The following is a 13689-nucleotide window of genomic DNA, read 5'->3' on the forward strand; positions in this document are numbered from 1 at the left end:
AGCTCAGTTGTGCCACTGGAAAATATTCACAGATTAAAGGTCAACCATACCACAGGATGATATTATTCACATTTTCTAAGTTCAACTATGCGATAGGGTTGGATTATTCACACTTTCTGAATGAATTGGACCACAGTTCCGTTCTTAGGCACTCTTTCTAAATTGAGCTAGACCACAGTTACGCTACTAGGCACACTTTATAAATTCAAACTTTGACACATGGAGGCTATTAGACACACTCTCTAAAATGTACTAGAGTAACAGTTACGCTATTAGGTACACTCTCTAAGATGAGCTAGACCACAAATACTCTCTAAATTAAACTAGATCACAGTTACGCTGTTAGGCAAGGTTTAAGTTCGACTTTTGTCACAGTGAGGTTATTAGACACTTTCTAAATTGAACTAGACCATAGATACGCTATTAGGCATTCTTTTAAATTCAGCTTTGACACAGTGGGGTTATTAGACACACTTTCTAAAATGAACTATACTACAGTTATGCTATTAGGTACACTATCTAGGGGCTAAAATCACACCATCTTTGTCAGGGTGGTACGAAGATAATTACCCGCCTACTCTGAAGGAAATTAGGAAAGACTTCCAAAAGTGGAGGACTCTCAGAATCTCCTGGGTGGGACGAATGGCAGCTGTTAAAATGGTCACTCTCCCCCACCTCCTTTACTTATACCAAGCAATCCCACAGGCGTTGCCTGCCAACTTCTACCGGGAATTAAGGAAAATGGCAAGTGAGTTCATATGGGAAGGCAAGAGATCAAGAATAAATCGGCAGCTCCTGATGGCCCCGGAGAGGGAAGGGGGGATGGCTTGCCTCAAGTTTCAATACTACGAGGCAACACAATTGAGGGTAATCAGAGAATGGTTCTCTGGGAAATCCGTGGTAAGCAGAGGGTCTCGATGGACCTTGGGAGGGGGGCGGGGGGGGGACTTAGATACGCTTAATTAAGGCACTGGCTACTGAACCCGGCAATCAAGGAGGCGGCCACTAGGCAGGTCACAACATTTGAGAAGTTCCTTCTTACACACGATGGGTCAAAAGATTTCATATCCAACCTATATAGAATATTAGAAAATGCCACCCCCAGACTTGAATGGTCTTATATGAACCGCTGGGAGCAGATGTTGGGGCAGGAAATCAAGATGGAGGAGTGGGAAAAATTGTGGAGAAAGATCCCTAAATTGGCAAGGGCATCCCAACTACAGAAAACCTGGTATAAGATCCTCTATTGATGGCACTACACCCTCGGAAGGAGGGAACGGCCGCCCACATATGGTGGAGATGCCCCAAAATGGAGCCCTTCTAGGGAGGAGGGGGGCGGGGGGGGGGGAGTTTAATATGTTGTAAAATCAATAGAGAATTTTTTTTAAAATAAACTTTTGAAAAACTACTGCACGGAATAACCCCAAACCAAAATAAGGCCTCCAGTAAATGCTTTGTGCGCAGTTTGTTTCAGACCTGGTACAAATCCGTCCAGCTGTTTGGGCTGTATGGCCCGGCAAGAATTGACCTTGTCTGTCTATGGGAAAATGAATGGGAAGTAGGCTGCAACTCTGATCTTTCGTTTGTTTTCTTAATAACTTTATTTATTAACACATTTTCCCAAACTGTGCAGTCCATGGGGGCGCGCGTCCCTAATTGACTTCAAAATGTCAGTCAAATCCGTCGCACAAATCTAAAGTTATTAGCAATAAACCTTTTCGAGGTTCCTATGGGAGTCCGGCTCACCTTAACTATAGGGCGGCGACCACCACCCTATGATATATATTTATTAATAAACGTTGGTGGAGTCTTAGTTTGTACGGTGGTAGGCATCCTCCGTGGGGTCAAATATTTAGATTAACGTTTGGCGATGCAGAGTCCATCAGGCTCACTTGGCCAAATACTACGTTTAAGCAGGTAATTCTAACAACAAGCAAGGATGAACAGCAGGACATCTGCTCAGGGGCATAACATAAATTACCACAAAAGACAAGACACAACATTGTCCATTTTCCTGAGTGTTGAGAGGGATTGTGCTGTAGGTACTCCCCGCACCCTTTCTCTTGGTTTGTCTTCTGGTGGCTCCAATCGGACAGCTAAGCTGCCCTAAACTGATCTCCTCAGGGATATGTATTGTGCAAAGGTATCCTTCACTGTAAACTGCATGCCGTGAGTGAACCACCATTGAAACCGGATAGGTATTTTTCACAACTACACTGTGAAATCTTTGAATCCTTTTTGCTCAATTAGTATAGATTGTGCCTGGTAGTGTCTTGGTGACCGGGAACATCTGTGAGTGCACGAGCAACGGTCCCCGGCACTTCGGTACACCTCCTGCACTGGGTAGTGTGCAATCCCCTGCCAGTAACTAGCATGACCCACCTCCCTTCGTCTGCTGCCCACGAGTCACATCTTTGCTCGGAAATTTCACTGCACAATAGAGGGTTAGCCGTCTGCAACCGGCTGCCCTTTCTTCGATCATCAACCTGTTTTCCCCATCCCAGCATGCTGTTCTGTCCCCCGAGGTAGCCAGCTGTTGCTACTCCCACGCAGCTACCTACCTGGGGTACTCAAAAGGGACAAGTATTGCCCCCAAAACGGATATGCATCTATGCAACTTTTTTGGGCATGGGAGTGAGTTTTAAAAACGCTGCATGGATTTTCACAAGAGAAGAGTATTAATGCTCAAATCTGTCCAGAAAGGTGGAATGTAAGTGGTGTTTTCCTTTGATCTGCTAGGCACCATACTTAATGATGTGCAGATCCAGGTGGGGAACTATAAAGATTCGTAACAGGGTCAGTAAAAAGGTACGAGCGTCTGCAAGCAAAAAACAAACTGGGATCTGGGAAGGGTTGTGCCTGGTTGGGATAAATAAATGCACACGTCTGGTATCGGAATATGTTACATAACACTGTCAGTCAATGGGTGCAGGCAGTAAATCAAATGCAGATTATGGGGTTAGTGAGCAATGGTACTTAGACATAAAGCGGTATATAGTTCCTAATGGCCAGAGGGCAGGAGTACGAGTTGGCACAGGCCTTGCACTGAAGCTGCATGAATGGGCAGGCGTATGCTTTTTTCCCATCCTCACCTGTGTAGATTTTTGTGTGCAATTGAGTTTTACTCCTCAGTGCCTCCTTGAGGCAGTCTGATAATGTGGTGTTTATTGATAAAGTTAGCAGGATTGGCTAGAACAATTGCTATGGAACATTCCGAAGAAGTGCAGATAGGAAAAGACATTCCAGCATATTGCATGCACACTAGAATTGTGGTTATTTGTAAGAATGTCATTCTTTAATGGGGGAGAATCGGTTTAACTAGTTCCCGCTAGAAGGTATCTCACGATGAGCTACTTTTGAATCTTAAATCGTACATTAGAGCTTAAAAACTGTGAAATGTGTCCAAAACAGAGGGGATCTTATTGAGATTGGTACAAGAAAGCCTCAGAATGGAAAAAATGCATCCAAATCAAGGGAACTGAAAGATACCAATGAGATTTTGAAATATCAAATCAAGCTTTGGGGCGGGGAGGTAAAGTTAAGGGGGAGAGATAGAGAGCTGGTACTCCCCCCTACTGTACCCTCAAGTAGTAAAGGATAAGCAGGATGAGAAAACAGAATTGGACAGAATTCCAGCACTCAACAAATGATCAGCCTAGTACCCCAGGTATCCCCACAATCGACTTCACAATTTAGTCAGGGTGCCTAGACTCCACAGGGTTAGCAAACACCTGCCACCCAACCACTAGTCATCCAATAATTGTCTGTTCCTCCATAACCCTTTCCCGACATTCAATACTTTACAAACCAACCTGAATTAGCAATCACACCGGCGTACTCACTGGTGCAGGCCCCTGGAGAGTTGACCGCCCCAGGTTCTCTCAAATTCCTGTTACTTGCCCTTTTACAGCATCCATCACCTGTGGCAGTACCAATTACAGGAGGGAAGCACCTATAATCCAAGCTCCTCTAAAACTACTTTGACTTACAAGTAATGCGGAAGAAAATGGGATCACTGTTCATGCCCCACAGTCATCAGGGGACGTTTGAAATCTATTCAAGGAATTCCCAAACATAAGAGGAGCCATACAAATGTGTGAAGAAGCTGGAGATGGTTATGAAATGTCACAAGCTGTCATGGGCAGACAGGAATCAATTGAAGATGGTGATTATGCCTTGGGGTCCGACAGCAGTTTACACAACAGGAAGTTGGCCTGTCATTGACCCAGCAATTGGGACAGAATTAATACAGAAAGGGAACACGTTTGAATGTCATTACCCAAGTGTGCACCAGAAAAAATAATTTGGCAGAGATAAATAACTACGAGCAGAATAAAGGACAATCTCGTCAGACTTCCTGGACAGTCAGGAAAGTTTACCTTTACATTCAGGAACAATAAAACCAATGGACACTGCGGAAGCAAAGATGGCTAATGACTTGGTTATAGGGCAACAACTTCAGCTTAAGAAAACAGCTCAAATGTGTTTGGTGACAAACAAAACCACTATCTGAATTGGCTACAGTAGCGAATCACTGTGCTGCATGCCGAGAACAATACTGAGAAAAAGGTCATAACCTTATAACTGCATAGCCTCCAAGGGCAGACGTCCCAAGGGGTGGGAAGAGGATCATTTACAAGGAACTGCATGGAGAGAAGAGGCTGAGGTGCATTATTGCATCTCAAGGAAAATGGGTTTTAAGACACACAGCTAGTAATTATTTTAACTAGGAGGGGAACTAGTTGAATAAATGCCCCAACGGTCTCCAAAGGAATGACCCCACCCCCTGTGTTACCCTATTCCAAAATCAAAATGCTCTAGGGTTTACACCACCTAAAGCAGTACTCACAGCCCCAAACAAAGATTTGTACTGACACAGCTTGAGAAGAATCTTGACATGAATCCACTATACTCAAGGTCGGTGGGTACAGTGTACTGTCGAATGATAAACCATTTCATGTCTGTAGACACAGGAGCTAATTAGTCAGCTGTATGATCAGTTTACCTTGCATCACTGTCTTCCACCCCAATTAACGCAGTGTGTATTTCTAACACCTGTACTGCATCCGGCTACCAAACTAGTATCCATTACTCTAGGCCCTATTACTGAGAAAACATGCATTTCTGTTGAGCCTTTCTGTCACCATTAATTTGCTTAGTCCAGACCACCTTTATACGCTGAACGGTACGATTCATTGTAACCCAGACGAAGTATTTCTAGATATTCCTGATAACACCAAAGGTCTATTAACCAAACTTCAAGGAACTCTTTCCCCAATCTGATCGTAAAGAGGCGTTTTTTTCCCCAGAGCTTAATAAGCTGTTTTTTCAGATCCCAACAGCCTATCGTCAGCACATGAAGAGGAGACCGGGTGTCTATGTAAGGAATAACTGGTCTGGATGCAGGTTGATCAATCGAAGCTAGATAAGTACAGTAGGCCTGATGACTCTAATCAGAATAGTCCAGTCAGATTGTGTATCCACACATCTGCCCCCTGAAGTGTACTGGCATTATAGTGGTTGAAAAATGCACACCTGGGCATAGGTAATATATAATATTAAAGTTAAGTACTTTCAGTTTTATTTATCATGCAATTGTGCTCATACTTCAATTCATCAAGGATATTGGGCATGCAATTCTATTATTTAAAACACAGCTCCGATCAATAATGGTTGACCCATCATGAGAGTTTTACATGTATGATCGTTCACTGACAACTCCGCAATGACCATCAATGCATCAATGGAATGAAGGCAGACTTCAATGCTAGTCACTGAAGTAGCGTGTTCCCCTAGGTGTATCCCCATTCGATATGTGAAGCTAATGGCAAGAGAAAAAACATGGGAAATTGCAGCACTTGCTGCTTGACTACTCACTTCTGTCTGACAGCAAGCAACCAACCAGGAAAGGGAGAGGTGAAACGAGGATCATAACCCTGTAAAATGTATCTTTCGGCTTCTGAAAGATCACTCCCGATGCTTACTTCACTGGTGCAGCAGAGCTGCAGGAAAGCCACAACAGATCAATGAGGAAGAAGGTACTAGATGATAAAGGCCAACAACATATATAACCATATGAGAAGCAGCAGATGGCACTGAGAAAATGCGATCACAATTTTTTAAATTATTAAAATAATGCAAACAATCAGCTAATCATGAAATCAACAAGTGTGCCTCCTGTCTAACTCCAATGCATTTATTTTATGATCTTAGGATAATCCTATCTATGGCACACAACTAGTTTTACATTACAGAAAACAGAACAGGTGAAATAGCCTCTTACCTGTAGGCCTGCCCAAGACTTTTATATGCATCTATAAAGTCAGATTTCTGTTTTAAAGCTTCTTTGAATGTTTCAATAGCTTCCTGTTAAATATGTAAATGGTTCACAATTTAATTTCGATCAGTAAATAAAAGTAGTACTTTAAATACTTTGCATAAAACAGGGCAAATCAGCGCTATTGAACAATGAGTGGCTTGAATGTGTAGAAGAGCAAACTAAACAAAGTGCCTCGTAGCATGCATTTCTCATCTAGATGTGTTTTATTCATAACCATTTTGATTACATTGTTTGCATCACATCTTGACACAGTGTATAGTGTGATGGGTTTGTCTAAGAGAAAAAGGGTAGCCTGTATACTGTGCATTTGTCAACTTTGCATCTTGGCGAAGGTCTGCGAAATCTAGTCAGTCCAACATTTTGGTTCTACAATATCACTATGAATTTATGATGCTTCAGTTACAGAGGAAAAGAAAGCAGCTCAGTTATCAATGGCCCATGTTCCACTCATGCGATCCCCTCCCAACCTCTTATGTTTATCAATGTTTTTTGCACTGCAACTGGCCAGGTCACAAACCAAAGATTAAAAGATGACCCCCTCATCATCATTACTATCATGTTTTGTAATCATTAACTCTCTAGTAAAATGTACATGTATGCCACCCATAGCTTGCACAAAGAACCCTTGGCACACTTACTTTTGATATGCATACAGACTTTCTTCCTTCAATTCCATCATTACTTCAGTTACATCAAATCAAATCCCTGAATGGGGGGCATCCTCCTATATCTAGGGATAATGACTGACAATGTGGCAATTCATAACCTTTTTGTATTGCTGTTGCAGTTTAGTCAAATTTGGTCACATGCATTTGATGCAGAATTTTATACTGAAGCAACTTGAATTTTGAGTTTATTGAGACTTTCGCTTCCAGACGCCGACGCTTGCGAAGGAGACCACCTCTTGTGAGGTGGGATTGATCCCATGAAATTCACCACCCTATTTGAAAAAGTGAACTATATCTCTCACCATTTAGCCCTGATTGAAAAAGGCAAGTGATTCGCCGAAACACGTGTCTCTATAGGGCAACTGTCTGTTTAAATATACTTCATGAAAATCTGACAACCCCTTGTACTATCTTTATTGTATGGCGCTTGACCTGAAGTGGAGCAGGGTTCTTTCTGAGCCCTATATACTTACTTATACTTACCGGAGTAGGGGGTCTATCACTTCGTCACTCCACTGTTCAGCTGCCACCTCTGCCTATCTAGCACAGGACACTGATGGTTGATATTCCAAAACACCCCCCACTGCTGTACTCACCTGAATTATACTCCAACTCTGCCAGCAACTCTTCAGCACTCCGCGCCACCATCTGTCCTCTCTCTCTCTATTCTCTAGGTTTGCCTTCACACCCTCAGACTTCGCCCATCTAACCCACACTGCTTTTCACTCACTCCCCTTTTATAGTGCTCTGTTTCTGACCTGCCCTCAATTTGCGGGCCATTTTAGAGGAGGAAATATTTGTATGAAATGGGTCATGTACTCTTTACAACTTGTTTCACACAAATACATTGCTGTTAGCACCCTGCCTTTTAGCTTGGGGGTATTAATATCAATAAGCACCTGTTCCACAGCCTGTACCGTTAATAGGCCTGAGCGTATTGCTCAAATAAACTGAGGTGATGCATGAATTCTCTAATCAAATGGCAGCACATGTACATGCGCAAAAAATAATTGTGCAATTATCCCAACGTGAATAATCTACTCGCTGTCAAAACGCTGTGTAAAGTCCAGCCCCTTCTTTGAGTTTAGCACTCCAGACAAAACCCTACTTTCATCCTTCCTCGTTGTCTCACTGAGCAAATGACTCTGTTGGGGAGTATGAGAATATGGGGGATTACAAGAGCATTGGAGAGTAACTTACAGTAGATATGGGTAGGACCCTTAGAGTGTGTGCTTTAGCCACTGAAATATGGGTATACGGCCGGCTGCGTGACCACAGTCAAAGGGCGCACCCAGAAGCACCATAGATAATTGAAACATAAGAAATTGGATGACTAGCCTATGCGCTCAGCCAAAACATATCAAAGCCTTAAACGTTTTCTAGTGCTATATTAGCAAATGTATTTTAATAGGTTGAGTTGTCAGCCAACATGTGTTTCGACTATCGTCTTGTTCAGAGCAGTAATTCTAGGAGGAGAAAAAATAATCACTGATGGTGACCCCGTATTCGGGGTTAATGCAAAGTATTGAATCTCTGGTTAGCAGATATTGAGGCTGATAATTATATGTAGTGGGCTCTTTACGCGGTCGCGTGCTTGGAGGACCGTTCAGAAATATATATGAAGCCAGATGGCTGGGTGTCCTTTCATGGGTTAGATCCCGGCTCACGAATATAATCCTGCACGCGCCATTGGAGAGTACATCCAGCGCCATTGGAGAGTACATCCAGCGCCCTAAACGTGCATGAAAATACAAGCTGCAAAAGTTCTTGTAATAATGAGCAAACAGCATGGAAGTCAGCAGCGGCACACACACCCAAAAGAGATTCCCTTATGAAGGCCCAACAAAGCATGAGCAGCCATGCTTTAGTGAACCATAGCGTATTCACCCTATAGCCGAACATAACCTGTGCCATAATGAACACAGCTGCATTTAACATCAATTAGGGAAATATAAAACATTATCAATAATAATCAATGACAGTAGCCCTTTACACTAAACCGAGCACACAGTACATTTAGGCCTCAAAATCTAGTTAGCCACCTCACAAGGATGAAAGTCCTCACATCCACAGCAGAAAATATGAACCAAACCATTGCAAGGAAGCATACACACATCTCAACCCTAACTTTCCAGAGCACACAGTTAATTGCCGCATAATGATTGGCTAAGACCGGGGCGGGGTTGGGGGGTGAACCAGTTCCCAAGCTTGAGATGCAGTAGTGAGGTCATGAGAGAGAAACAAAGATAGCAGAACCCAGTGCTGAAAGGACAGAACACTGCATACTGATTGGTCAAAATATATTGGTCTAGTTGAGTTCCCAGGCAAGCATTTGAAAGACAAGTAAATCATATTCCTGAGAAATATGTCAAAATGTAATACAATTAAGATCATAAGCTTGTAAGAGCAGAGCAATAACTGGTGGAAAATATGTCTGTTAAGAAAGAGTGAATAAAACAACACTGCCCTCTGCAGAATAAAGTGCACCATTAGTTAAGAAGGAAGACGCACAGAATGCCATTACACTTGAAATAGGATTGATTAGGAGTAATTGATTGTTTTCCAGAAGCTCACAACATAACCCTCACTGCACGTACCTAATAGAAATAAAGATACCTTCACAAATGATATAGATACACGCACATATAAGCATGTAAATACATACACATGTCATTGTAAGAGAATGAAATTCACAAGCAGCTAAGTCCCAGCGTGAAAGGTCAAAGACTGGCCAGATGAAATCATGAGAAACGGAAACAAGTCAGGCCTGTAATGCTTCTAACGACGAGTTGCAAAGTGTACCAGAGATAAATGGTTCACGATGATAACAGTAAGATGGTGCCAAACCACTTAGGTCAACTGGAGAGGATGTCAGGTTACAATCTCAATGCCACACCTCACAGAGATTTGTTGAAATGTACATGATCATTCACTTCACTCATACTTCTTGTGAAGAAACCAATTGCAAGTTGTGTTTAGCTGAGCCATCCAATTAGAAAGCGGGCAAAGGGAGATGAGCTCAATGCAAATGAGTTAACCTTTTCAATCTAATTTAGTCAAGTGGCTAGATTAAACCAATAGAGTAAGAACACGTATGGAAAAACGTATAGTGCAAATGATGCAGGCAAATCAGAAGCCTGGAAAATTTAAGTGATTTGTAACATTTGTTGTCTTTTCCTTTCTGTAATCCACTATAAAACCTGCCATTTTGTGGAATACGGATGAATATCTTTTGTAGAGGTTTCCCTGCTTTGCAGTTACGAGACGTTTTTGTTCCTCTCATATCTTGTGCATTCATTTTTTGGCTCTTTTGGATTGTTTGATACTTGGATCCGGACTCGCCTTACAACACCTGCCCCAGAATTGAGCAGTACTGAAATTGTGGTACGTTGTACAGGATTTACTTGTTCTTAGTTTAAAAAAACAGGTCTTTCATGCTGTGGTATCCAAGATCAGATTTCATTCCAATGCATTGGGACCAGTATTTCAACATCAAAGGGAGGCAATTCCAAATTCTGAAAGATTGAGACAATTGACAATCCTAGCACTCGGGCAACAGAATTCTCCCACCACAATGTAAAAAGCACACAGTTTTCTGGACCATGCAACCAAGTCATCAATACACACTTGGCAACCATGATGATCTCACACAATAGTACTAATAGAGTATTTTGAAATACTAAAATACTTGCACACTAACCCTACAGTCTACTTTCCCAGGGGACCATATTTATGAAATCTTATTGTCCCTGAGAACAAAGAACCTGTCCTGGGAGTGAAGCTATATGAATGCAACACCCCTGGAGTGATATCGCCAGGTCCTCAAAGTAAACAGTATCACTTTTTTAATTCTATTTATTTTTTAATGATGATCAACAATGAGCTCCACAAAAAGGAACATAGCACAACAATGAAAATTAGTTTAATCGAGGTTCAAGAAAACTAAAATGAAAAGGAAGATCAGCTAAAATACATTCCAAGGTTTTTGTCACACAGATGCCATTAAAGTGTGTTGCACAGTGCATATCAAAAGACGCAACTCAGAACAACATCATGAGGTGCAACATCGGATTGGTACAGTGACAAAGACTGAGGGAGCATTAACCAAGTTCAGAAAAGCATATTTCCATATGATATTATATATAAGTTATTTATAACGCACTTAATACCCAGGGGTTTCAAAGTGTGGACCCAGGGATCGAACCTGTGGTGCTCCATGTCTTGCTTCCAAGGTGAGCATGTTGCCCCTGAGCTATTCTCTTGAGACCACATAGAATACACTTTCCACCAATAGAATACAAATTCACCATGCCAAACTCTTTCTGCTGACATCCACATAATCATATCCCTGACAGTAATTCCCAGCGTTGGTACAGCCCAAGCTTTCCAATGTATTACTATTTTTTTTAAAGTATTTTATTGGCATTTATATACATACATCACAACCATCAAACGGTAACATAACAAACAAACTAGAACTAATTAACTAATTAACTACCACAGTCTTCGTAGCTCAATATGTTGTTCGTAATTGTAGCGGGGGGAGAGAGGTTGGTATGCGGCGCACCCAAGGTCACGGGGGCTGGGTGTTCAGGTTGACCATTCTTGGGGGTAAGTCACAGGCAAGTCTCTAGTAAGGGTGAAAGCTCAGGGGGGTTTGTGGTCCGAGGCATATTGGATGTCACGCACCAGGGCCTTCCATGAGTCTAGGGTGTCGTTGGAGTCGTCGTCGTTTGAGTGGATTCCATCCTGCCAGGCCCTGGTCTCTGCCTCCGTCCACTTTTCCAGGTCCTTAAGCCAACGTCCGTGCCTCGGGCCCCTTGGTGATTTCCATGCCATTGCTATGGACCTTTTTGCGAGGATGCAGGCTAGGTCCATTAGTTTGACCAGGTGTTTGTGTTTGCTGAGTCTGGGATGGGCTCCCAGTAAGCATTCCTTTTGGTTCCACTCATATCTTGTGAGTCCCGCTTCGGTGCAGGTACTTTCCAGCATGGACCAGAATTTCGCTGTTTTGGTGCAGGTCCAAAACATGTGGATCATGTCCGCTTTGTCATTTCCGCACCAGGGCAGTTCGGCGGTGCTTGTTTGTTAAAGGTAGCAACTCTTAGTGGGGGGTCATGTATGTTCTGCATAGCACATTCAATTGAACTTGTTTGAATCTAATGTTCCTCGACACCTCTTTGGGGTATAGTAGTATTCGCTCCCATTCACTGTCAGTTAGTGTGGTCCCTAATTCGGATTCCCATTTTTGTCTCAGGGACGCGCTTTTTGGATTGGGTCTATCATTTAGTTTGGTGTACAAGCGGGAGACCGGCTTCCAACCGTCTGCTAAATCGTACATCTCCTGAAGGAGGGGGTCCGGTGGGGGTTCTTCTGGCCAGATAGGCCACTGTGCCCTGGCTGTCCGTTTGAGGCGGTGGTACCACAGGAACTGGGTGTTCGAGATGCCTTCATTAGCTTGTAGCGATTTGAGTTCTCTGAACGTGCCGTCTTCAAACAGATCTCCCCATGTATAGATTCCGGCTCTCTCCCATTTCCTAGCTGTCGCAAAGTCTGCCTGAGTTTTGCACACATCCGCCAGGATGGGGGTATTGGGATTGTAGGGGTGTTTCAGTTGTCAAAAGAAGCCAATTCTGGCCCATATCTGCCTGCCCAGGGTAACAATCATGGGGACTCCAGAAGTTTCTTTCGTAGGGTTCCAAAGCATTTCTTTAGGGAATAGCTTAGGGGTCGGATGTCGCAGGAGCCCCACTTCAGCTGACAGGTCGTCAGAGAGCCATTTCGTTGCGTGGCTGAGCTGCGCGGCTAGGTAGTACTTTTGCAGATCGGGTAGTTGTATCCCACCTTCTTTGTACGGGAGCGTGAGTGTAGGCAAAGAGATCTTGTGTCTGGACGACCCCCATATGAAGTCCTTGATTAGAGAGTCTAGTTTTTTGAAGATGGGAGGTCTGATGTAGAAGCATACATTCGTGAAGTGATATGAAACGGGGGAGAACTATCATCTTGACTACTGCCGCTCTGCCCAATACTGCCAGTGGTAACTTCGACCAAAAGTTCATAGATTTGCGGAGGGCTCTTACTGCTTTTTCCGTGTTGTGTTCGTGCGTGAGCGCTGGGGTATGACACACTTCGATTCCCAGGTATTTAAACTGCTCTGGTTACCATTGTATCCCGACGTCTGGGAGGTCGGGCTTATCCAGACCCCTGAGTCTGGCCAGTGGGAACGCACACGACTTTAGTTTGCTAAATGTTATCCCAGAATATCGGGCATAGATGTCGAGGATGTCCAGCGCGACTTGTGCATTGAGCTGGGGGTTATTCAGATACAGGAGGACGTCATCCGCATACATGGATATTATAGCGTGATCACTGTCCAGCCCAATGCCCGCGTCGAAGTGTTGTTTCTTGAAATAGGCAGCCACTGGCTCCAGGCCCAATATGTAGAACATCGGGGATAACGGGCATCCTTGCCGCGTGCCCCGCTGTATCGGCCAGGCTTCGGACACCGTCTTCCCAGTCTTCACTCTCGCTGTCGGTGTATTATGCAATACCTCGACCCACTTTACAAAGCTCTCGCCAAAGCCGAATTCTTTTAGTGCTTCGATCAGCCACTCCCAGTAGATGGAATCGAAGGCTTTTATAGCATCCAAGGAGAGTACTGCTAGGTCCTCGTCTCGATCA

The 13689-nt window shown here is 43.4% G+C and overlaps 1 protein-coding gene across 5 annotated transcripts in view; it reads right to left on the minus strand.

Moving 5' to 3' along the window:
* The window catches only part of TTC13 (tetratricopeptide repeat domain 13), a 1871796-nt gene that overhangs the window by 965327 nt on the left and 892780 nt on the right, over positions 1–13689 (minus strand). For all 5 annotated transcript variants that reach the window (XM_069606893.1, XM_069606895.1, XM_069606894.1 and 2 more), the window contains one exon: positions 6284–6366. In XM_069606893.1, coding sequence (XP_069462994.1) covers positions 6284–6366 — 83 coding nt within the window. The remainder of the gene's footprint in view (positions 1–6283; positions 6367–13689) is intronic.

The sequence above is a fragment of the Ambystoma mexicanum genome, chromosome 4p (assembly GCF_040938575.1).
Source record: "Ambystoma mexicanum isolate Mex_15411 chromosome 4p, UKY_AmexF1_1, whole genome shotgun sequence".
In the NCBI taxonomy this organism is placed as follows: domain Eukaryota; kingdom Metazoa; phylum Chordata; class Amphibia; order Caudata; family Ambystomatidae; genus Ambystoma; species Ambystoma mexicanum.